Source organism: Lampetra fluviatilis, chromosome 33 (genome assembly GCF_964198595.1).
Source record: "Lampetra fluviatilis chromosome 33, kcLamFluv1.1, whole genome shotgun sequence".
In the NCBI taxonomy this organism is placed as follows: domain Eukaryota; kingdom Metazoa; phylum Chordata; class Hyperoartia; order Petromyzontiformes; family Petromyzontidae; genus Lampetra; species Lampetra fluviatilis.
In genome coordinates, this window is record NC_136307.1 from 985,029 (window position 1) to 1,010,895 (window position 25,867).

The window sequence follows — 25,867 nt, forward strand, 5'->3', positions numbered from 1 at the left end:
AAAGGTCGCGTTACCAAACTTGCAAAACGTGCATTTGTGTAGCAGTGGAATATACGGCACACAAACACAATTTATATTCATCGCGTAATCTGCAAGGCTCGGATTATCTCACGACCTCGGTCGACACGTTGGCTGTCCTCCCGGTAGTATCCAGTCAAGGGTGGACCACGCCGGCACGCGTGCGGTGACGAGGTACGTCGGGCGTGAAGCCGCCGTGGTTCAAAAATTAATTTATTTGGTTATGGTTGATCAAAGTCACACAAGCATGGGACGACATCAATCTTCGCCACCGACCCAGTAAACAGTTGACGGTGGAAGTTGGCCCAAAGTCAACCAACGTTGGCTCAAGAACAGCATGTTTACTGGATAACGCTCGTGAGCCAGTTGTGGAAATTACACATTGCTATGGTGGGGATCATTCACTCCACAGCAGTACAACAACTTCTGACAATGTAGTACTATTTTACCGACCTCGAAGGGATACAACACTGAAACCACTTCTGATTGGGATTTACATTTTTGACGATTTGAATTTTCAACCAGACCATCGTCCAGCTGGTTATAATATCATCATGATCATCATCATCATCCTCACAGCCATGATCAATCCACTGCTGGATATACAAAATGTGTATTTATTTATATCTTTAAATATATACAGATGCTTTCACAATTGTCCAACTGTAAACTGTTCTGAGCTAAAGACGCTGTGGGATTTTATCCGATTGCACCGAGGTACGAGTATTAACAACGAACTGGATGGACACACCCACAACAACTTGCTCGGTCATTTCTGGCGGCTTTGATTTGGTTCCACCTTGACAATAAATGCAACGAGGTTATTACTTTTATTCTGCTTGCAGTGGATCAAGGCTTTCCTGGAAGCAACCGCTTTTGATGTGCTACTCTTAAGAGACAAACGTTTTCCATCACAGTTTGAAGAAATGAAAGTGTAACATCACTCACACGCGTGCGCGCCGAACCTACAAAGAGTGGCGAGACGGCGACGCTGACGACGATGATGAAAGAAGCGTGAATTTTCCAAAGTTTTCGTCACAAGGATCTTTCTTTTTCAGTTCAAAACCCGAACCAACATAATTCAGTCAAATCATTCCACCTCCTTTTTTTTAACCACAATGTAAAATAATAATAAAAATTTAAACGGCATCGCAGAGTAAAACTTCTGAAATGTTTGCGAGAGTTCAACATGAAAAGGCCACGTTTGTTCCATTTATAATCCACTGACATGTGCGAGGCAATGCGCGGGTAATAACGTTAACATTTCTCATATTAATCCATCACTCGCGCCCATTAGTCTACTCGCGTTTACAAAATATTACTTCAGCATGACACTTCGGATTTCGTGTAACGGACCTCATGTCCATCCTAAGCCTTTTTGAAACTAACTTGCATGAAAACGTTTAACCTTCCATTCGAATACACATTTGATAAATACAGTATTTATATATACACACACACACAAACACTTTACCATAACCGTCGTCTTCAACAAGATGACATAAAAACGCCGAGAGGGCCCAACCGCATGAAAGAACGTCTCTGTGAGTTGCAATACCCACCCACCCTCCCGTCCGTTTAACTGCAGATCAGCATACTTAGGCGGTTTAGTTTTAGCCTCCGATACGCAAAAACCCGAAGATCTGCAAGGCAACAGGACAAAGGTGAAACGGTCAAGTTTAAAGAACCTAGCCCACGGCCATCGGCAGCTCCAGTCCCTCCCCAGCGCCCAACGCAAACCCAACCAACCCCACGGCCCCACAGCCCGGCTCCCACTTGTCTCCAATCTACACGAAAGGGGATACATTGAGTGGAGTCTCTGGAACCAAGGGTGCTTGCTGGGGTCACGCGCCATAATTGCGCTGTCAGTCTGTCGGCGTAACGCGACCCCCCCCCCAGCCCTTAGCCGAGCGCCGGCGCTGACCGGACGCGGCAAGCCAGCAGCCCCAGCCACGATTCCGTTTCTCCCGCCGGGTTATTTTATTTATTTTGTTACATTCATTTCCTCTGTTTTGGCCGTTTATAAAGAGTTGTGTTTTTGCCTCTTCCACTCACAATGTGAAAGATTTGAAGGCAATATAAATTTTTCTTGATTTTTTTTTTGATGTATACATTTTTTTTATTTCCTTCCCTCCTTCAACTGTTTCTTGTTTCTTGTTTGTCACAGACATGTGCCGAGCGACACTGCCCGAGTTCCCACTCTCGCAAGACATCTTTTATTGCAGCCATTCTCAATTCGACTGGACGGAGGCCTTCTTCACGCCATGGGGTTTTTTTAGACCATACTTCACCATGCTGGTCAGTGCAGGTTCCTGAACGGGGTTGGGGGGGGAAGACCTCGCGTGATATAAGCTGCTGTTAGCCGTGGCTGGGAATCGAAGTCGGGTCGCCAGGTTCATAGGACAGCACCCTATGAACACCGTGTTTCTCTCTGTTGTTAAGAATCCTTTACTCATGAGAATTCAACCGAGTAGAGTAAATATTGAAACTGGTCGCAACAATGTGCATGGCCTGTTGAAATCTCAAAGTCAAAGGACGATATCTGCCAGTGTGGTTTTTATACAAAGAAACAACAACTCTCTTGTAAACCAGCAAGCGCCACTTTCACGGCTACGCGGTGCAGCAGAGTGCCTCGCCAGCTGACCAACGGTGGAGCACCGCTCGCTTTCATCACCCGCTGATTTGCAGCGGGGCATTGTTTGCTAAGTTACGACAACTTTAATAGAAACTTTGGTTCGAAAGTGACATGACCTCTGCATGACAGCCCGCCAGACAACAGTGTGGGGTGAATTGGGGTTATAAGCAGAAACATGAGGGACTCATTTCGCAGTGGTGAACAAGCATCAGCCAAGCAGGGCTTGCGTCTCCTGTTACTAACACCACTGTACTCGATACGTAAAAAAAATGTACTGTAGCTGGTGAACGAATATGAGGCGATGGCCCATATTAAGAACGAAGGGGCAGTTGTAAAGTATTGGAGACGACATATTCGGATTTGGTGCCTCAGAAAGAATGAGGAATTTCAACATCGTTGATTTACAAGTGGCTAAAATGAGCAAGCAACAAATCTTTCAATATTACTCTTTTAAATTCCATTAAACGTGTTAAACTCTGAGAAATTCCTAGGTATCCATTGGAAATCCCAGAAATAATTTAGTGGCAAAAAAGACTTTGAACTGTGAGAAAGAAAAAGCCTACGGAACACTAAAAAAGTTAAAAGTTAATAAAAAAAAGTTTAAAAGCCAAACTGTTTAACGTTGAATAATTTTAACGTTTCAATTGAAATATAGATCAGATAAGCACTGTGCCTGCTGAAAGAGTTACACTCATGTTTGCCACTAATATGATTTGATAAATTATGAAACAGATGGAAATGTGGAGTGCACCGAGGTGGCAGGGCTTCGGTTTACTCCGACATGCTCCCATCTCGCCATGGCCCTACGGCTCTTGCTCCAGCACAACACTCAATTAAACCGCTTTTGAAACCAGGAGTTAAATGTAGGCCTTGACATTTGGGGTAATTATAGGGTCAGGGCACCTTTTCTCCCCCCACTTGTGTCTATTCTCCCCCCCGCCCCCTTCCCGCGCTCACTTTACCAAAATCAACCAGTGATGACATATGCCCAGGTCACAAGATCCAATTCGGGACGTAAATCACCCGTGAAGATCTCACTGTCACAGCAACACAGACGCTCTCGCAGGGCTCGTCCGTTGGCAGTGGCGCAAACCGCCGCGCGGGATGCCGCAGGAGAGCGTCCCGTCGACCTCGAGGTCGCCGCTTCAGTTTCCCGGGCGGCGGTTCAAAATGTGCCAAGTTACTTAAATCACCGCACACCTCTGGTCCGTGCGGCGGCATGCTTGGGTAAACCACGGCGAGCGGATTGGCGGGTCGCAAGTGTTGGCACTTCCACCTCCTCCTCCGAGATATCTCGCAGGATTGAATAGTGGGCCAAATACCCACGACAGTGGCTCTCTCGCGCTCGCTCTCGTGAAAGGGCCTTCTACCAGCAGTGATGTGAGGAAGACATTGCAGGGCTGCACCTTTACCGTTTCCCCTTTTATCCAGGTTAAAGTAGGGGCTCTGTTACAAAAAGTGTTTTTGTTATCAACCTTCTACTGCTGCAAGCAAATAGTAATTGTGAAGAATACTGATTTCTGATATTTTTTACGTTTCCTTCAAATGTGTAACAGTTTGGAAGTTTTTTAAATTTGCACAAATATATGAAAAAAGTGCAATACCGTCCAGGCCCACCAGAGTGCATATGCACAGCAAGCCAATCTAGTAGCTGCAATATTGTCAAACTAGAAAGAAGGTCCAGATCTGCATGCTAAAATCATAAAGCAAAAAAAATATTTTCTTGAGCCTCACCGGGAACCGACATTGCCGACGGTTATCGGGCAAAAATAAAATGAGCAACGGAGATTTTCGGAACTCACATCCAGTGCTCGTTCTCCACAACCACAACACTTTCCCGCCACCTTTAAGGACCGTGATGACCTTCATAATGGTGACAGTTTCAGGACGTTGCATATCACAGTGAAGCAATTGCATATCACAGTGAAGCAATGCCTATTCAAAGCTGCCTCTTATACAATACACCATAGCGACACACGTTGTGAACGTGCTCTTGTCGACTTGTAATTAAACATCCCACAAGAGACGGTGTTGCTGAACCCTTGACAGCGCTGACAGCCTGCGCAGCTCTCAGCGGCTGACCGGCCAAGAAGAAGGATCGCGATGCAACACATCGGCGGAGAGACACGCGATGGACACCGCAATCAGAGCCGCACCAGAGTCAACGCTTTGATTTCAGGGGGCGGGGGGGGGGGTTTCCCCACCGCTTCCGCAGCCGACTAAACGCAAACCTGCCGAGAGAGACGACACGAGACCGGCACCGACAGCCATATGCCGCGCACCTGCGCGCACGGCCTCGCGGGATGACTTAGCCGAACGGGGGATCCTCGGCGGGGCCGGGAGAAGGCGGACGCCTGGCTCGGCGGGGTTTATAAACACAAAGCCCTCCGGCGGCGGCGGCAGAGGTCGTTTCCCCAGAGCGGTCCGCGAAAAGCAGCGTGGCCGGGCTGCACTTTGTAGTTGAACTGCACACGAGATTCTCCCGCCGCTGCACGGGGTCATGCAAAGGACCACGGCGGCGCCGTTTGTCCCCTCGTCGTCAACGTCGTCGTCAACGGCGTCGCACCTCACGCAGCAGAGTTGCCCAACGCAGCCAAGGTTTAAAAAACACAATACTGTACATGTAGCATAATGTACGGACAGCACTTATTGACTTCACATAGTGTACCGATAACAATGAAACAACACTTCATATACAATCAACCTCTAAACCCACTTTGGATTTAGCTAAATCCTAACTTTGATCACCCAACGAGATGGCTCTATCCCGAGGGACCATTTTAACCAGCACCTGGGACAGGTCATAGAAGGCATTCGACTCATCAGCCTTGCCTGCATTCAAGACAAATACAAAGACCCCCATATCGCCATTAGAAGTTTGGGTATGGCCGCCTCTTTGTTTTGAGGTCATCCCCAGAAGAGGCCTTCGCAGGAACTAGAAGAACGGAACGTCAAAACTGAAATCCGACTCGTTAAAGAGAAAGCTCGGCTGCATCAAGCCGGGGACCCGGCGTGGTTATCCGACAGCTCAAGCTCCAGGTGCACAACACTGGTACAACTCCTCAGCGACGATGAGGGATTCACCCTCGACACGTGCTTCTAAGATCCATCATCGCAATGCATCTGGGCCAGAGCGCGCCGCTCCATTTGTAGCACACGGCAGCGTTACAGTGCTGGGAAACTGTACTCGCATACTTTTATACTTCACTGGCTTTTCTGCCCGTCCCAGGACGGGTGTATATTGCGGTAAATCTGAAATATTCAATAGAAGAATAGTTCAGCTCATGATTATTGATGAGGGGGGTGGGGTTGCCCCATGTGGAGTGACGTCACCCGTTAATGGTTCATGTGGAGTGCACGGCCTTCTTGTTCGTTAGTATAAATTTCCACGTGGGCATGAATATTAATGAGGGGGGGCTCTTTTGCAGTGACGTCACGTACGGATGTAGCACTGTGCTGCGTATATTTTTCACCGTCACTTTTTTTTTAAAAACGTCATATTTGAAGCGACTTTGCCTAATAAATTATTTAATTCAGCTCGACCTTCCTCTGCGTTAGTGTAGAAATCCACCCACTCATGAATATTAATGAGGGGGGTTGGGCCTCACGTGGAGTGACGTCACGTGCGGGACACACACATTCTTGGCTCATTATATGAGTGTATAATTGTCAGTACTGTACACCACTGTGGTAAAAGAACGACGCCCGGCACAACTACGCAAGATAAAGAAAAAGCCCAACAGAACATTCAGTCAACACATCAAACCTGCTTGCAATGTAAGCTGCACACATTACACATGCATAGTACAATCGAATGCTGCCGCAAACTATCATTCTACAATTGCATATTGCTTATTTAGATAGGCACGATAACAATTATTTTACACTATTAGCAGCAGGCGAATGCAGAAGTATGCCTTGCATGTGCATACAACGTTGGCCATCTTTGCATGACGGTTGTCCTCTGGTGGCTATTTGATGAAATCAACACGTGCATCATTGCGACGTTGGCTACCCGGTTCCGCACCTCGCCTCGTCAGACTTCAGAAGCTCATCAGGCTGCAGCCTGCATAGCGCAAGGAGACGACCCTCATGAATAAAAACAGGCGCTGTAGGTCACTACGGGGCGATGTTGTCAGCTGAGGACGGTGCAGCGAAGTCTATTGCTGGACTGGACACCCAGCTCCGGCGTCGTTACGCAAGGCAGGTAGCCCCACAGCCCCCACGGCACGGACAGCTCCTCACGCAACGCCGACGAGTTGGAGTCTATTCTACGTGTTACACCGATGATCCCGTTTAGCCGGTTGCCGGTGAGCAGGTGGGGGGGGGCGAGGGAAATAGTGGCGGAGCCACAATGGCGAGATGTTGACTACCTCGCCTGGTATACAGGAGGTCGTGGGTTCGATCCCGACCCTGACGCCTGCTGCTGTATATTTGGAGTTTGCGTGTTCTCCCCGTGGCCGCGTGGATTTTTCTCCGGGTCCTTTTTTTCCACTTTCAGAAACACGCGTTTTAGAGTATTTTGGCCGCTATAAAATTCCACGTGATAAGCCACCTCATTGGGCTATCATTTGTGGCCAGGTCGCGTCTGAGAAAGAGCTCCGTAGCTCCGTGGGCCTCACCTGGTGAAATAAAAAGCAGTTGAGTTTCGGTGCATGCGGTTACCTCGCCCGTTGCCAGCAGAGAGCCGAGCCGCTGCCTCAGCGCCTCGAGGATCCGACCGCCACGGCCGTTGCTCTCCCCCAGCTTGCACAGAATCTGCGGGGACCAGACGGCAGGAAACAAAACCGTTTAGCTCTCAACATTCACTCGCCTGCTGTAGCCGCACGTTTACGCGGGGGTCTGTAGAAACCAATGATCTTGGTTTAAATGTCAATATATTTACACGTGAAATATATAGTTCAATAAACTTTGCCGGGGTTCGAAAAATAAATAGCAAGAGCACTTGAAGATCTATTTCCCCTGATAATTTCACGGGAATTGTTTTGCTTTGTTTCAAGTGTACACATTAGCTCTGCTTTCAATTCAAAAGTATGGCGTCTAATTAGCACGAGCAACATTGGTGAAGAGGAAACGCTTTCTACTGCTAAGCGTAATTACGGCTTAAAATCTGTATTTTAAATAACAACTCCACTAAGACCGCCAAAATTCGGAAATACCCTGCAGGTACCCTGGTGATCAATTTTTGAAGTAAGTGAAGAGATTAGACGTGAATTGTTTTAATAAGAACCGAGAGGTTAGCCACAACTGTGCTGCCCTTGACACAACGTCTCTGCGAGCCCCGGGAAATTACAACAAGAACCCCAGAGGTGTCTACATCTGGCTCGGTGAGCCATGGCCAATGACAAAGAATCACAGCAATCCGATACAATTCCTTAGTCACGGTCCTCTGTGTGTTCGTGCACAAATTGTGTATGTGTGTACTGTGTAGACTACGGGGAGCGGTGGTGCAGCGGTTAGCGCGCTGCGCTACGAACCCGGCGACCCGAGTTCGAATCCCGCTCGCAAGCAACAACAACGATGATTATTTGAACCGGTGCTGGACTTTTCCGAGGTCGACTCAGCCTCCAAGAGTACCTGTTGCGGTGTGTAAACATCAAGAGCGGGGAGACAAAGGCGGCCGGACGTGGTGCCGGCTACCCACCCGCTCTTGTGCCGTGCCGGCCTTCAGAGGCGCTCGCTAGCAGTACCTGCTCCAATAATCTGTTGAGGCTACAAGGGGGGGGATATTTGTCTTTGTGTATATGCAGAATGTATGACTGCTCACGTCCTTATTCTTGTCTATCTAAAGAATACATTAAGAAGGGGAAAGAAAGATTAACGCAAGACAATATCTGCTGACAGTTGTGATGTCCCACGTGCCGTCGATGTTTTTGCAACAAAATATCTAAAATAAATATTTTGGGATTTTTTTTTTCATCACAAAAACTGAACTCTCCTTAGGCCCAAAAACGGAGCGGCACGACGCCTCGCTGCCAGCAGCGTCTCCTCGCTGCCAGCGGAGTCTCCACGCTGCGCGGGCCACGGGGCCAGTGGAGTCCCATTCTAGTGCTGTGCCACACAGAGCGGTGGAGCGGAACTCTACGGAATTGGTGAGCAAACTACGCGCTGTACGTGGGCTCAATGTGTTGTTTGTGGACATAGCAGGGGGGCATTGCGAAGGAAAGTGACGTAACATCGCACCCCGAATCACCATGGCGAGCCTGCTATTTCGCGGACACACTGGGTATGCGAGTTTACAAACTGCACTCGTATTATTACGACGACGACGCCTTATCACCCAGGGAAGCCTCACTGGCTCTCAAAACTCTTTCTTAGGAGGGTCCTGCCAAGCTTGTGCAGTAGGAGGAGGGGGAGAGGCTGCTGTGTAACCCCATGAGTGACTTGCAAGTCATGTTTCAGCGTTGCGATGTTTGACCAAAATAGCCGGTCCAGTGGTTTTAAACCCATGCAGAACAGGGGGAGAGAATACCCATAACTCTTCACAAAACGGCACCCGAGTTGGGAATCGAACCCAGGCCCGTATTGCCGTGAGGCGCGGGTGTTCCCACTGCGACCACCGCTGTGCTTTCGGACTTTGGGAGCACCAAAGCAGGTTTTGCTTCAGCAAGCGCCGAAGACGATCTTGACTTGTCCTGCTCGGTTCGCCGGTTGAAAGGTCATATTTACATGAACTCCCCTCACACAGGCAAACATTTGCCACTGATCCAGGACATGAATGTGCAATGCATGACTTGTTGAGTAGCCGCCAGAGAGTTAACAACGATGGTCTACATTCACGTATATTTAAGCACAATAATTAAAACAAGATAAAGTGTCTCTACACTTCAGCGAGTGTTATCTTGTTTCATTCCAAAATCTACTCAAAGGTGTGGTTTATATGTTGTGACGTTTTAATGCTGTTGTTTTTACATACTGTACAAGGGTGAACACGTGGAAATAGGCAAAGGTGCAGCCCTTCAATTGCTTGCTTAGGCCACACTAGCGGAAGGGTCTCCCCAAAGGAGAAGGCTCTAGAGAGTATTTTGGCCTACTCTTCCACGCTAGTCAGATGTCTTGGAAGAAGTGGGAGTACACACACTACACGCCACCACACGTGCCCTACCAATGGGCTAGCTGTGCTGCGACCCCGTTACACCGCTGAGTCCAAAGAGATAGTGGGGAGGGTGGAAATGTTGAAACCTTCCACCGTTGTTTCAACTGCCGTGCCCGGAGATCGAATCGGAGCGACGACCTCTGGATTGCAAATCCGGTGTGCTAACCGCGAGAATGCTGTCCTTCCGCTGCAGGTCCCCCGCTGACAGCATACATACCTCATGCCTGCGACATTTTAATTTGTCGGTTTCGTTTCAGGAACTAATCCTTTTGACGAGTGGAGACCGGCGGTTTCCCTTCGCGTTGAGCGGCGCCGCACGAGCGTTCTCCCGGCCCACCGACCTGCTCGAGCTTGCGGAAGAGCTTGAGGTTGTGGCCGGCATGCGTCCGCTGCAGGTGAATGAGAGCACGCGCCGCGGCCAGCGCGGTGTGGTCGGGCCACGGCAGCGAGCGCGGCAGCAGGCGGTAGGCGTCGTCGAGCAGCCGCTCCCCGGCACGACCAGGAGGTCCTCTAGGGAGAGGGGGGGGGTCACGGGGGGGGGGCGAGCAGGGCAGCCACGATCGTCAGCCACAACAAAATAAATAAACTCAGCTACTAAAACTAAATAGCGCAACTTTACTTTAACACCTCCATGACCGCTGGCACAAGCGAGCCGAGCAAGCGCGGGGGGCGCCTCGCAGTGCGTGTGGTTTTCCCCCGGCGAGCTCTCGTGCCGAGCTGGAATACGCCGGCCTCGCGAGGCGTCCTAATCTGGATTGGAGGGCCCAAGCGGGGCCACCGGCGGCGTTCGCTCGCCACGCGGCTTCACTCAGCGCAAAGTGAGGACGCGCAGGCACCACGCCGTGCACGTGCGTCCACGACGCGTGCGACGCGTGCGACGTGAGTGGCACAGCAGCTCCGGGTTCTGCAGTGTCTAAACGAGCCGGGCGCCCCCTGAGCCGTGCAGGGCTGCCTCGGCATGGCCCAGTTGCATGTACAGCGGACTAAAGGGGTACAGCATTCGTTTCCCCAGGGGAGAGACGCTTCCACAATCAGTGGAGTTAACGTCTGCTGTATTATTGTACGAATGTGGTGTGCTCTTTACGATATATACGAAATATTTATTTTGTAATGATAGTATTTTTAGTTGTATGTTGTTGTGTTTATAAATCTGTGGGCCTTTGGTCCACATGTTCAACCGTTTAGAATCAACTTCGAGATGTAATGGCATTTTAAACCTGGCAAGATAATGCAATCATGGCGATCCTAATCTCACTGTAATACAGCAAGAGGCATAACAAACCAAACAAAGTTCACTCACTCGGAGAGAGAGAATTCCCTAGAACAGCAGCAGAGCAAAGTATCGTGTTGCAGAATGGCCAGCCTGAGACATCGTGACCTTCCCTAAAATCCTTGAGGCAAAGTTTAATAAACTAAGTGGAGTCTGTTACGTTGGCTGACCAAGAGGGGCTTTCATGCAGGCCTATCAAACAAGTCCTCAGATCTAGGCCTCACCTAATCGCTATACAAACGCCATAATTTTCTGTGCATGCTCTATAATAGTTTATATCGTGTAGAAATACTTTAGACTTGTGACGTCAACCTCACTGCACCCTAGAATGTGTTTTACTTTCAGGGGGAAAAAAACAATGAATCACATCTTCTTGGTTCTTTCGGAAAAGTCACCAAAAAAAAGTCAAAGAATCAAGAAGATGAATCCCTGCAGTCACGAAAGCTTTAAATCGAAATGAATCACATTTTACTTTTAGAAGCCTCCTACTCACGTTGACCATCTCTTTATGATGAGGATGGAGTTTGAATTTTGGGTGATCAAAAACCTGGATAGCACGTTGATAGTCTCAGAAGTATCACCAATAACTGCATGAAATATGCCAATGTATTGTTCGGTTTTCTACTCAATTTGTCTAAATCCCAGCACTCAGAATTATAAATATCGCTTTGCCTCGTGCACCAATCTCATAGCGGAGTTCGTGGGAAAGTGCGCCGCCCGACTGCATAAAGAAGAGAGAGTCCAATGGAAAGGTTTTTTTCTGAAGTGCAGCGAAAAATCTTTTCTGGGGCCCATTCTGTGCCAAATGCGGCGAACCGCTCTGCGATTTCAATTTTTTTTTTGGTCTCATGACATGACGCTGATAGCATAATTGGAAATGACATTTTATTAAAAATATGCAAACGCCACAACGGAGTTTCGATGAGATTAATATTTCGTCAAACCAGCCGTTTCTGCTGCAATGAAATCCACAAAGTATGTAATAATTAGCATCTGCCGTGGCGCAAGACTCGGTGATACATCAAGCCAGAGGCATTCTGCATTGCGGGGAGACCACGGCAGTCTGCTCCACCTCTTTGCTGCTAGCAAGGATCCCTTAGCCTGGAACGAGGCCGAAGTAAAGTTTATTGTCAGAGGATTAATAGCAGACAGCCTGAGCATGCAGCTGCATTTGGGCTCATAGGATTTGAGACGATATTACCGTTAATCAAGGGCAGAGTGATTAAAATATTCCACTTGGTTTGGGATCCAGTATGGCCTTAATATAGACATACCATGGCAGCACATCACCTTGGAACAGTGCATGGTTTACTGGCTTTTGCACCGCCCCTATTAAACAGAGAATCCCGTCCTTCAAGAGACACAACGAGGTGTAGGCAGGTATTCATCACGGGTGCTAGTGACAAAGGGTTGTACGTTAATATCCTTACCATAAGACAGAGGTAGCTCATGACAAAACATTGTTTGTGAACGTGAAGTAGTACCAGTTATGAATCAAAGCAACTTTTCATCGTTCTGACGTTAGCGACTGATGCATTGCATCGTACGTGTGAACATGTATTATGTAAATATTACGCAAATCATATGAAAATTATTAGCCTAAGATAAACTTTCAATGAGGCTAATGAAGAGAGGACAAATTCACGAACAAGAGACAATGAGAAACGATACAATAAACTGTCAACGATTCCTCAATTGAATCGCAATCCCAAATAGTGACAAATTATTACAATTAACCAAATCGCTCGGTACTCAATACTTACAAAAATAATGTTAATAACACGACCACAAATCGTATTGTTATTACCTGATGAAATCATAAATCACCCACGGCCAATCGCCACTGGATGAAGACCTCCACGAGCTTTGGCGATCCCTCACGGTGCCCCGATGCCACAATGCACCCCACAGCAACTCCATCTCTTTCGACGTCCCCTGGCGCACACTCCACCCCTCGTGCTGCCACTCCGTTGTTCGTCTCGACCACCGGCCATCGTCACTTCTTCGTGACGTGCCCTGCTCAAGCCAACTTATTTTTCTTAACCCGTCAATGCGACGTCCTGAAAGCACGGTTTGTGGCAGGGATTAATCATAATACACGGCATACATTTTTAATGTTGCTCGAACACTCTACGGTGGAGCTCCTCAAAGTTACTTTAAAAGCTTTTTTTCTTTCCAAAGCTATTGTCAGGCAGTCCAGAAAGCCGTGCCTAGATGCGAACCTGCCGAAATAAAACCCGATTTTTTTTCCGGTTGGGTAAAAAAAAAATCGTATCGTTTTAAATGATCGTGTTTTTCCAAGCGTTTCGTGATGTTTTTGTTGTTGTTGCTGTTTTGATCACCGAATGCAATGCAGCGGCGGCAGCGGCTCTCTTGAAGAAAGAACGATATACGGAGCAGAAAGAAAAATCAGCCCGCCCATCCGCATTTCCAAAAACGTGACCGGTGACCCCCATCGTGGGACGTTAAACAGCGAGGAGGTCAGACCTCTGGCAACGGGAGGCTGATCGTCAGACAACAACAAGCGGCGCGCCCCGTGTGTGAGATGCACACACGCGCACGCACGCACGCACACACGCGCGCACAAGCACACACGGGGACCCAGCTGAAACAACGCAGCACTCCCAATTGCGCGCACTGCATCCTAACTCCAAAGTAATTTTTTTAATTTGGTAACCACCGACTCATTTCTGAAAAAAAAGGAGGGGGGGGGGGGGAATTAAAATGATTTACTAATTGCGTGCCGAGGGTAGTGGAGGCACGTAGGAGGGGCTGGGGTGGCCTGGGGGTGGCGGGGGGTGGCGAGCAGCGGCGGGGGGGGGGTGAGCAGCGAGGGTTGGAGGAGCAGCAGCAGCAGCCTGGGCTGGCTCCGCGAGCGGGGCTGTGCGGGCAGCCAGGGAGACAATCTGCAAAGCGACCTGCGCTGCTGCTGCGCGCCATGCTTTCTGGAGCCCAAAGCACGAATCTTAATGAAGGACTGATGCCATGCAAATAATTGCATCATTAAGGTATTTGTAACATGTGGGAGTTATTTGGGGCAGAACAACGCGGCATTGTCTCAGAGCGCAGGCCGCCGGGGCCCCGGCTGGGACGGGAGTCCCGGGCTACGGAGGCGCGCGGCTCACGCAGCCGCCGAGTTCCAGCGATTATGAAGTCGCGCGCGGCGGCAGGCATCAGCGCCGGTACCTGCGGCTGACCCGGGCCCTCTCGGGGGCATTAAACGTTTCACTGCCGACTTTGTTGCTCTGCGCAATTTTCATACAATGGGCGCACATCTTAAAACCGCGCGAGTTTTTTTTATTTATTTTAGAGTTTAACAAAAATATGTATTAAATGTTTTTTTTTTGTTACTCACTGAAAAGCAAACGCGCTTCGGCGCTGTATTGTGACATTTGATACAAGGTCCGATTCATGCGATGGGTAGCAACTGCTTTTACATCAATTTCTGAGCAAAAAAAAAACGATTTGCCAAAAAATATTGGTAGTTTGGGGAATAAAATCCCCACCGAATATTGGCATAAACGACCTTTCAGCAAGCACGTGATTAATACCCCGAGTATGTTTATCGAATAAAACGTGTTCGTAAACATTTAGTGTGCGCACAATGACTCGTGTTGCAACTGCATGGCCTTTTACAAAATATAAAGTATTTACTTGCCTTAAAAGTCTTATATTTCATTTTAAAAAATACACACTGAGTATGCATAGGCGGAAACAGAAGTGTCTGTTTTATAACACAGCAATCTCAATTGAAATGTCAGAAAGGAGCATATTGAATAATAAGTGGAGTGAGTGTTGATAGTGTTGATATCACATTCTCAGAGCTTCTCAATTACCCCTTGTATAGTTTCGTATCCATGCTCAAAAAGAGGGGATAGTTGCATTAAGCAACTATTGTGCCAATTTGACTTTTAATCCATTGATCTGTAAAAGCTGCTATTATCCATGACCACTTAATCAGCATATCATAGCTAACAAGATAAATGCATCTCCCAACTTCCCTTAACCCATTCAAAAAGATTCAAAAACAATTTCCGATTAGCACATTCTCTGGATTACACCACACTCTGGAAAAGGAGGTGCAACGCATCCCAAACTTTGCTTAAAATTACGACTTTTTATCCGGATTATCACCCCCCAAACGTTTTCTTGTAAAACACTGGAGAAAAAGTGCATCTTATAATCGTTTAGAATACGGTATAATGTATCCTTATCCGTTGGCAACAAAACACGTAGCTACGCAAACTAAACTAAATGTTCACGCAAGTTCTTGCAACACATTTGCATTGTTTGGGCAATCACAAAACATGAGATTTCCCAATCCCAACTCAAAAAACACATGAGCCTTGACCCAAACATGAAAATGCGAAATTATATTGCTCGAAAGTGGGCTGCGTCCAAACACAAACCCGCAGGGCGGCGGTGACGCGTGGAGCGCACGGCCTCCCACAGTTCCTTTGTGCACCAGAAGTCTCCGACTGTGGCCCCAAACTGAACCCACGTGAAAGGTGGCAAAAACAGGGGCAACTCCGGAATGTCTTGCTCTTGCCGCCGCCAGCGGAAGAGCTTCCACTTGAGGGAGCTCTCGTAGGTACATACTCTTATAAAAGCTCGGTTATCACGAGCCCTTCTGGAGGGTATTTGGCCTACTATTCCACGACGGCCTGACTTCATGCAAGAGGTGGGAGCTCCCCACACTCCACGCCACTGCCGTGCCACACTGGGAGGTTGAACCGGCGACCTCTGGGTCGCTGCAAGTCCAATGTACGCTCGCCGTTACACTGCTGTGGCAGCATCTTTCTCTTTAAAGATATACAGTGATACCTCGGTTCACGAACTTAATTCGTGAACTGACTCTGGTCGCGAACCGAATTGGTCGTGAACCGAGGCACATTTCCCCACAGGGTTCAATGTAAATCCGGTTAATCCGTTCTGACCTTTTTTTTTGGTTTTTGAAGCACAAAAATATGAAACAAATTACAATACACATTAGTACTGCACAGTATAGTAATGTATAAAGAGAGAACACTAACCTTGCTTGAGATTACTTCAGAAAGCACTCAAACGGGTGAACTGTACAATACAGACAGTATAGTATTGTACAGTACAGTAGTACAGTACTGTATGTGCTAAAAAGCACACCAAAAAGCAAAAAGTCACTGAAAGTGTCTTCACAGTACTTCACAGTACTTCTTTCTGTGTCTCTTCTTCTCTCCACGATCTTCCTACAGGAAGTCACGACCACGTGACAGCCTGGAATTAGCATTGAAATGGCCGCGGCTCCTGTTCGTGAACCGAAGTGGAGTTCGTGAAGCGGAGCAGATTTTTATGAACTTTTCTGTTGGTGAACCGAGTTGTTCGTGAACCGAAGTGGAGTTCGTGAACCGGAGCATTTTGTTATGAACTTTTCTGTTGGTGAACCGAGTTGTTCGTGAACCGAAGTGGAGTTCGTGAACCGGAGCATTTTGTTATGAACTTTTCTGTTGGTGAACCGAGTTGTTCGTGAACCGAAGTGGAGTTCGTGAACCGGAGCATTTTGTTATGAACTTTTCTGTTCGTGAACCGAGTTGTTCGTGAACCGAAGCGGAGTTGGTGAAGCGGAGCAGATTTTTATGAACTTTTCTGTTCGTGAACCGAGTTGTTCGTGAACAGAAGCGTTCGTGAACCGAGGTATCACTGTACACAGATGCGATTAATTTATTTTATTGACGTGCAAACGCAATGGGCAGGTGCCACTGCAATTGAATGAAAAACCTAAAACTGTTTTTAAAATGTCTCATTAAATCTCTCCTCTGTCCAGACAAGTTGATCTGACAAGGCTTTGCGTTGCTGTAAATAAACATTGTCTCAAAACACACACACAGACCCTTGAGCTCATAATCAACCTCGAGTCCTCAGGGCCCAACTCTGGCTCAGAGCTGCATGTCATCCAATCGGCAGAAGCATTCGCAAAGCACATTGTGAAGTCGACGTCCAGAATCAGGGACGATCGGTCAACGTGAAAGTCAAACACCGAGATAGCGAGACCGAGGGGCCAGTTGGACTTGAAGAAGCACCACTGGTCCGAACGATGATCTACGCCAAACATCAACTTGGGGTTTTTTTGTGGCCTCTGTTTTCGTTTTGCACTTAAGACGTTAACTTCATTTAACATCAAGTGCGGCGTTGTTTGGAGCTCCGTCTCGTTATAGTCCAGAACCAGCAATTCCACGTGATATGTTAAGATACTTACTCTGCAGAAAGAAAAAAAAACACACGTGCTGCCTATAGAGTTAAAAAGAAAAAACTTCTTCTGTGTCTGTCATTCAGCCCTCCCCCAAACTGTTAAACCAAATCCAATTTACATTGTGCAGGAACTCATGTCTCCTATTAGCTCTTAATGCTCTGTTTTCAGGTCACATAATTAGGAGTAAGCAAATCTTTGCGCAAACCCAGGCAGCCATTGCTCCCTCCAAATCTCTTCCAGGTGTCACCGTTGCATTGGGCTCAAGAGGGGGGGGGGTGTTCAGGGTGGGGGGCGGGAGGGCCGGGGGGGGGGGGACAAAAGGGAAGGGGGCAGGGGCGGTGTTTGCGGGGGCCGGCCTGGGGTTGGGGGGGTTGGGCAGGGGGACGGGGGGACTCAAGGAGGTTGGCCGAGGAACAAACTCGAGCCGAGCCTCTGGCCTTTCCTGTTGGCCGACAAGAAGGCAGTTTGGGGGTCCTGATGGAGGTGGGGGGGGGGGGGTGAGGCTGGAGCCAAGCCAGGGGCCAGCCAACCGCAAAGCAACGCCCGCCCGGGTAAACCGCGCAGCAGCCAACCACGCGCCGGGTCGGGCCGCCCAGGGCCCCCGATAGCCGTGGCCGGCGGCGGGGGGTTTGGTGGCGAGGCATTTGATGGGGGGGTTTTGCAGACGAGTCAACTTCAGTCGGATCGTAGCCACGGATCAGTTACCGCCCCGTTGCCAATCCGCTGCTGGACGACGGCCTCCCCACGCCGCGTAGGTCGTGGGGGGTTGTTTGACCGTACTGCACCGCGCCGGTCAGGGGCCGGTGAGCGGGGTGGGGCCGGCGGGTGCCGAGAAGCGGTTCAGAAGTCACTCGACACCGGAGTTAGAGCCGTGGCCGCGAATCAAACTCAGGTGGCCGAATTTATCGCACGATGCGTGGACCGCAGCGCGGCCGCTCCACGCCAAGCGCAGAGAGAGCCTCACCAACATTACCATCACCACCACCATCACCACCACCACCATCACCACCACCACCATCACCACGTGTTGTTTATACCGTGCTTTCTGTGCTGTTCATCTCGAGGCGGCATTATGAAGGTGCATTTGGGATACTTAACAAAACATAAACGTTGCGCTGGAGTTCACTCTGCTTTTTGTCCACTTCTTGTGCTTTTACGTTTCTCTCTTCCTCCGTCACTGCCGCTAACCTGTCCAATTCACCCACCCACCCGCCGGCCGACACATCCCACCATCATAGTCAATATCCTGCGTCTGTCGGAGCCACGGATCAGCACGCAGAGCGCTGCACACGCAGAGCACGACAAACTGCTGCCCTCTGTAGTCTTCTCACTCAAATCCAGGAGGATGCCGCTTGGCCAACGCTTGCTGGGGTAGTTTCCAACCTGCCTGCCATGCATCCAAGTACGTAACACCCTGCTCGAGCACACTTCCCTTTACAAACATGCAACGGCATTTACGCCTCGTGTAAAACCAAGTTACACTATCGTGTCATCATCATCAAAGGCCACGATCGATAAATCCGCTGCTGCTGCACGGAGGCACGCGTGCACACTTGCGTTAAGTTGAAACGACAGCCGATAGATAGGCGAAGGGAGATCCTCTGTAATCCCATTATGAAGAGAAACGGACACCACGACTCTGCAGCAAAAAGGACGCTGACGATCAGTCAGTCGCCGATTGTTAGCTCTGCACCAGCAAGATGAAACATGCAATGTACGAGCCAAAATCATAAAGCAAGTAGAGGCATTTTGCACAGATCTCTTAGAGAAAAAAATACAAACTCACGGGCGACAGATACTTTTTCAGATAAGGCAGATGATATTCCAGAGGCCAGCGATGCCCTTTGCAGTATAAAAACAAAGAGACCCCCCCAGACCAGATGAAATAACTATAGACATCATCAAAGAAGTGGGACCAGCTGTGGAAACCAATTAGCTGACCTATTTACTAAGTGTTTACACAGAAATGAATTTCCTCCATTGTGGAATGATCCCTCAATTATTCTTCTGTTCAAAAAGGAAGACAAGACCGACTCGAACAATTAAAGAACGATTAGCGTGTTATCGCGCACACAGAGACTGCGCGCTTTCCATGAACGTCGTAGGAAAACGAATTATGGCATTTGGAGAGAAATCCCAAAACGTGTGAAGAGGATGGATTTAGCAAAGTTGCCCCCACCAGTGACCACATACACGGAATGATTCAGATCCCAAAACACTAATATAAACATATTAAACAATATAATGTACAGCCCATTGTCAATCCACTGCTGGATGAAAGCCTCCCACGACATGTCCGTAAATTGACGTTTTGACCGTTTCATCTGCCGCGCCAGGAGATGTGATTGAACTGGGGCCTCCGGATTGCAAGGCCAGTGTGCTAGCCATTTGTATGTATGCATGTTGAACTTCTTTCGCATTGTACCGAGCCAACAAACAAAGGGATGCAGCAGCAGCATCCCTGGTGCTAAAACGGAAGCGATACTCCGTGCCATAGACAGTCTGGTTACGTGAACAATCTATTCCCGCCTTCAATAAAGTATGCATGTGCACAATAAGAAATAAAGTATGCATGATCACAACAAATTCACCGTGTAACTGCATAGCCTAGCATTTGCTAAATATAATTGTAAACATGTGCAACCGCAAGCAGGTGCACACACAATGCTCGGGTGCAAAAATGCATCGTCTATTGAACGTTGAACAGATATTTGACGTTGCCTGTGCTAGAGTTTCACAACAATGCATTCCTCCACGTGTTTGGTTGCACTCCGGCAATTAACTTGTTTTTGGTTTTGCTAATAACGGTCACGGAGAGCAAGGAGACGAAGCTGTAAGCACGTCGACCATGCTGGGCCAGGTTTTGTTATCACCGCGGGACACCGTGAAGCCACCGGTAAAACTGGCCACTTTAATAATCACAAGCTCCACCTCATCGCCATCATCGTCATCGCCATCAGACAGCCAATCGACTGCTGGATGAAGGCCTTCCCATCTATCTCGGTCCTGCACTGTATCAATCCATTTCGCGCCCGCGGTGATTTCGCCGCTCAATCTCAGTGCTGAACGTATCCCCGCACACGCTCCCTCCTTCGGCTGCCGCTCCACGGCCAGGCTCGACCACTTCAGCAGGTGCCGCAAGTTCTGCAGGGCTGCTCTACGAATCGCGTAGAGATAAAAGCGCCACAGCTCTCGTCTGGAGCCAATAGCCAACAGAGGGCATGACCAGGAATCAAACACAGCGGGCATATATTTTCACTCAGGTAATCGTTAGGCTCGTGCAAATATTTTTCTAAACATTACCTAGGAACACCAACGCGTATAATAACGTAGCAGATGCAAAACACACATTTTAAAAGCTCAAGTATTTTTTTATTGTTATCCGCCGACACAATCTCGAGTAACCAACGCTACGAGGAATTCCGTCGCACGCAGCTTGCGGTCATCTTAGCTGCTCCTCGTCAAGGAGCGCGAGCCCCACCGCTTGGCCCCTTCCACGTTCACCCCGGCCAGAGCCCCCACGGCACAGCCCGCCAGCGAGCTCCCCCACGACTGTGACAGCAACCCCCAGGGAGGGGGGCAGGGTGTGTGGCACAGTGGTCGCACTCGTGCACCACAGCAAGGACGTGGGTTCGATTCCCGACTCTGGCGCCTGTCTGCGTGGAGTGTTTGTGTCTGTCCTCTCCCCCTGTTCTGCGTGGCTTTCCTCGGGGTTCTCCGGTTTCCTCCCAAAGTAAAAGAACAAAACGCAGATACAATGTAACTGGTACTGAACAAACAGCACATTTCTCAAATCGGATTACACGTGGCAAAATCGCCCCTTCCTGGAACAAAAAAAACTTAGCAGGAGCCAACTGAAAAAGAGTGTTGAGACTCAGCGAGGCTTTCCTGAGCAAAATAACAAAACAATAATAATACTTACTAACAACGGTGTAACGCGATCTTATCAGTTGCAGAACAAGATCGCTCTCGAAATCGCACCACTGAATCTGCAACTGCTTTGTCCGCATCTGAGCGGGCAGTTGCGCATCAAGGTTCCCACGTGTGGAGATCGCTCGCACGAGCATCGTCGTGCTTCTGGTAACCGCTGTGTCCGTCTCCTTTGGTACTGTCAGCAACCAAGTTGCGTGCAACTGATGGCAGCTGAGCCGTGGAAGACGGCCTCTGGAATTCGCTTAGCAGTGCACAACTATGTCGAGCCGTTTACTCTCTTCACGCGTGTGCGGTGATTCGTTAGCGCGCTCAGATTTTCCGCGAAGCAGCAGCAGCAGCGGATGGTGGGGGGGGAGGTCGCTAAACTAAAACCGCCGCGAGGAGCGGGAGGCATCAAACTTCAGTCGGACCACATCACCCCCCCCGGCCCCGAATCGAAGTCGATCGCCAGGCGGTAGCCGCGCGGACAAACATCGCCGCCACGACGCGGCATCGTCAGGAGTCGAGTGCCGCTGCTGACGGCACCGTCCGTCTCGCAATCCCAGGCGCTCGCGTGCCGGGCCGGGCGCCGCATCGTCATCCCACTGCTCTGGGGGCACGGCGCGCCGATGAAACCTGTCAGGTGGCAGATGTTTGTAATTTTCGCTAATATAGCCGCGGCAAAACGGCGGCGGTGCGGGGCGAGTGGACACTTTCGCCGGTACGTTCCGCGGTGCCGGCTCCAATTGCGGCGACCCTGACGCTCTCTGGCAACAGCGGCAGATGCGGAGTTCCCTCCCGCGGCGGCAGCAGCGGCGGCGGGGCGAGTCATAGCGCAGTCCGCTTCAATCAGCCTCTTCAGAAGCCCGCCGCCAACGCCTCTCGACATGGAAGAAGTTCACGTTGATTAATCACGGGGGGCTGGGATAGAGCCGCGCGGTTAAGAGCACTCGCCACTAAGCGCCCGTGAAACGCCAATGCCAATTGGGTGTCCAAATCTGCCGGGGAATTTTCTGCACGAATTTACAAATTGAGATTTGCCTTTCAACCCCCCCCCCCCCCCCCACGTAATAATAATTCGGGCAGCGGTGCAGGGCGGTGAGAGATGGTGAAGACTTGGAGAGAGACCTTCATTCAGCAGTGGATAATGATAAGGCGTAAAACTCTACGCTCATCTTGTGCATTATATTAGAGCCGACACTTATGAAGACAAGGCGCTATTACCCATCTTTTTTTTATAAACACAATTCATGTCAAGATAGAGTATGCGCTAGCAATTCTAAATCAAGTCACTTATCTGTTGTATGAAGTTCGGGGAGCTGTTATTATTCTTATTGTGACGTAGGGAATCAATTCGCATATCGATTTCCGAGTTCATTGCCTGATGAAGCTTACGTTAGTTGGGGCGAAACGTCAGCATCCTATGTTCATGTTAAATTTGGTCGTGAAATGACTTAAGGCACCAGCGACGAGTTTTATTGATCAGCGTTGATCAATACATTGGCCCGTATAAATAATATTGTTGTAAAGCTTGTCGGGTGGTGGAGGGTTAATGGCAATAATTTGGGCATAAAACTACCTGGTGACATAACTCGAAAACAAATATACACTAAAATGTAAGTATAAAGGTTAAGTTGTTGTTAATTAAATGGAGTGTTAAATACGAGTAAATGTTATTCACCTTCAATAAATGCATATTGATTCCCTAAATGTATGCTGAACTTCTTTCGTACCGTACGTAGCCAACCGCGCTAATCGGAGGTGTGGGGGAAGGACAAAAAACTGATCACAAAAAGCAGTGTTAATCGAGTTTTCAATCTAGATTTTAAAGTGCATAGATCCAGTGGCTTCCTAACGTAGCTGCACATGTATTCCGGACATTCCCCGTAAGAGGAAAGGTTCTCCCAAAGGGCCCTAGAGCTCTGCTGGTCTCGAATCAATACTGCTGAAATTGTGGACACCTCAAATAAGCCGTGGGATCGACGGACTGTGTGAGACATCGTTTGTTGATGTTTGTCTGTGGTGAGACGGACACGAGGAGGAGGAGGAGATAGAATGGGTATCCATTCCCTTGAATGGGTCCGGCTTGGAGAGGCGTTTGATCTACTGGACATCTGTGAAGAAGAGCTTAAGTTTAACATGTAGTAGGCTTCCGCGACCAATATGATTAATAATAAAGGTTTTTGGGTTAGATCGCGTAAGTATAATTGTGTCGTAACCCTCCACCACCCGACACCGCCAATTAGTAAGGGATTTGTCACGTAAACAAAACGCCAACTAGTTACTACTTTAGCCCACCGCTGTGTTGGAGAGTAAATCGACATCATTTACAATTTGAGTAGTGCGATGTTTCGCTGGTAATAAAAAAAAAACTTTATTATGAAAAAGAGCTTCACGGCTAAGGGGTCGTCCATAAATGACGTCACGCGATTTTGGCCGATTTTTGACCCCCCTCCCCCCTCGTCACACGGCGTCACAGAAAGTCAGACCCCCCTCAAATATGACGTCACAAAGCTCTGCCCGCCCCCCCAAATCATATTTCCATTTTGAAAATAAAACATGCTTCAAATCACTTTATACTATGGTCATTGTAGTGCGTATTTAATGTGGCGCTGCACTCTGATGTTGTAGGAGAAACCACGTATTAAAAAGGCGTTGGAAAGCTGAAATTTTGCATAAAATTCACTTTAAAATATGCAACGTCTAACTAAAACTGCAGATGTTCAGAATATTATATTGAAATTCTCTTATAATTATAAAATATTAAAAGTAATTATAACTATAAAAAATACTTTAAACTTTGCAGTAGAACGAAGCAAAATGGAGAGTACAATTATAACAATCATATATTCATTCCACAAAATGAAAAGCCCTGGTAGAATTATTAAAATAAAAATGTTTAATAACAATCATTTTAAAAACGTTACAAAATGTATGTTTCTCCATTCTCCCATGGAGAAGCAAAGTGCTCCTTCATGGAATAAATAAAAGGTGACCTTAGTCAATTTAAATAATCAAATAGTTAATAATGAAAATTAATCAAAATTAGTGTTGTTATAACAATTATATTATTTAAATGTATTTAAAGTTGCGCATTTTGATGTGACGTCACATTTCTCAAACCCCCCTCCCCCCCTCGTCACACATGGTCACAAATGTCTGACCCCCCTCCCCCCCTAGGTGTGTGACGTCATTTATGGACGGCACCTTATCGGATTCGTCGAATATAAATATTTTGATGAAAAAAATAATAGGTTTTAGCCTTTCTGATAATAAAACATGAGGTGTTAAGATGTTCAAATAGACACCTTTTCCAAGGCATCACGTGAGGGTAAGAACTATTATTGTTGATTGACAACTCTGACACGGGGCACAGAAACTGGACAACAACAAAGGGGGTAGACCGGAAACAGTGACATCATCACTCCTCACGGGGGGACACCGCGGAGTACGCGGCGAGCTTTGCCGCGGACCCCCGACCCGAGCTACCAACGGGACACCGCGGGACACTTTGCCGCGGACCCCCGACTCGCGCTACCAACGGGACATCCCGGGACACGCGGCGCACTTTGCCGCGGACCCCCGACTTGCGCTACCAACGGGACACCGCGGAGCAAGCGGGGCGCTTTGCCGCGGACCCCCGACTCGCGCTACCAACAGGACACCGCGGCGCGCTTTGCCGCGGACCCCCGACTCGCGCTACCAACGAGACAAGCGGGGCACTTTGCCGCGGACCCCCGACCTGCGCTACCAACGGGACACCGCGGGGCACGCGGCTCGCCTCCAGCCCCGCAGCAGAAATCGGCGGCGAGTCGCGGATTTCGGGATGAATCGCGGATTTCGGGATGAATCGCGGATTGTTGTCACCGCGGTACCATTTGGTGGCGAGAAACAGCGGCAGCGTGAGAGCAACACAAACACGCGTGACGCCTCCTGCCACGACTGCTGTACATCACTGCCAGCAGCAGCAGCAGCAGCCTTGGTCAATCCACTGCTGGATTAAAGCCTCCACCCCACCCTCCCCCCCGATCCTCTGCGATGTAAATGATAATCCGCCCTTCGCCTTCGCCAGCCCCAGCCAGAGAGCGCCACTCACCTCGCGCACGCTTTGACTTTGTCTACGAACTCGCAGTAACACGGCCTTGATGGTGATGCTGATGCTTGAGCCTTTGCCGCTGTCATTGCTGCTGCTGCTCCTGTTGTCGCTGATGACAGTGGTGGTGCTGCTGATGGTGCTGCTGATAGTGGTGCTGCTGATAGTAGTGCTGATGGTGGTGGTGCTGCTGATGGTGCTGATAGTGGTGCTGCTGATGATGGTGCTGCTGAAGGTGCTGATGATAGTGGTGCTGCTGATTGTGGTGCTGATGGTGGTGCTGCTGATGATGTTGCTGCTGATGATGGTGGTGCTGCTGCTGATGATGAGAGTGGTGGTGCTACTGATGATGGTGCTGCTGCTGATGATAGGAGTGGTGGTGCTGATGATGATGCTGCTGACGGTGGTGGTGCCGGCGGCCTACACTCATCGCGGGCCGCCGCCGCCTCTCGCGTCTCGCGAGTTGCGTGGCGGCGACACCCGCGGCAGGGCAGCCCCGAGCGCAGCAGCTCGAGCAGCAGCAGCAGCGGCGCCTCGTCTCCCTGCACCTCCATGTCACCCCGGGGGTGTTACCGTGAGAGGGGTGAGGTGTGTTACCGTGAGGTGTTACTGTGAGA

At 49.0% G+C, this 25,867-nt stretch overlaps 1 protein-coding gene across 1 annotated transcript in view; it reads right to left on the minus strand.

Annotated features, from left to right (window-relative positions):
• LOC144943867 (tRNA (32-2'-O)-methyltransferase regulator THADA-like) overlaps window positions 1-25,652 on the minus strand; it is a 118,953-nt gene extending 93,301 nt beyond the window's left edge. The window contains exons 1-3 of the mRNA XM_078871703.1: window positions 25,254-25,652; window positions 10,091-10,259; window positions 7,319-7,411 (exon numbers count right to left, since the gene is read on the minus strand). Of these exons, the coding sequence (XP_078727829.1) occupies window positions 7,319-7,411; window positions 10,091-10,259; window positions 25,254-25,339 (348 nt within the window). The 5' untranslated portion in view covers window positions 25,340-25,652. The remainder of the gene's footprint in view (window positions 1-7,318; window positions 7,412-10,090; window positions 10,260-25,253) is intronic.
• Window positions 25,653-25,867: the final 215 nt, after the last annotated feature.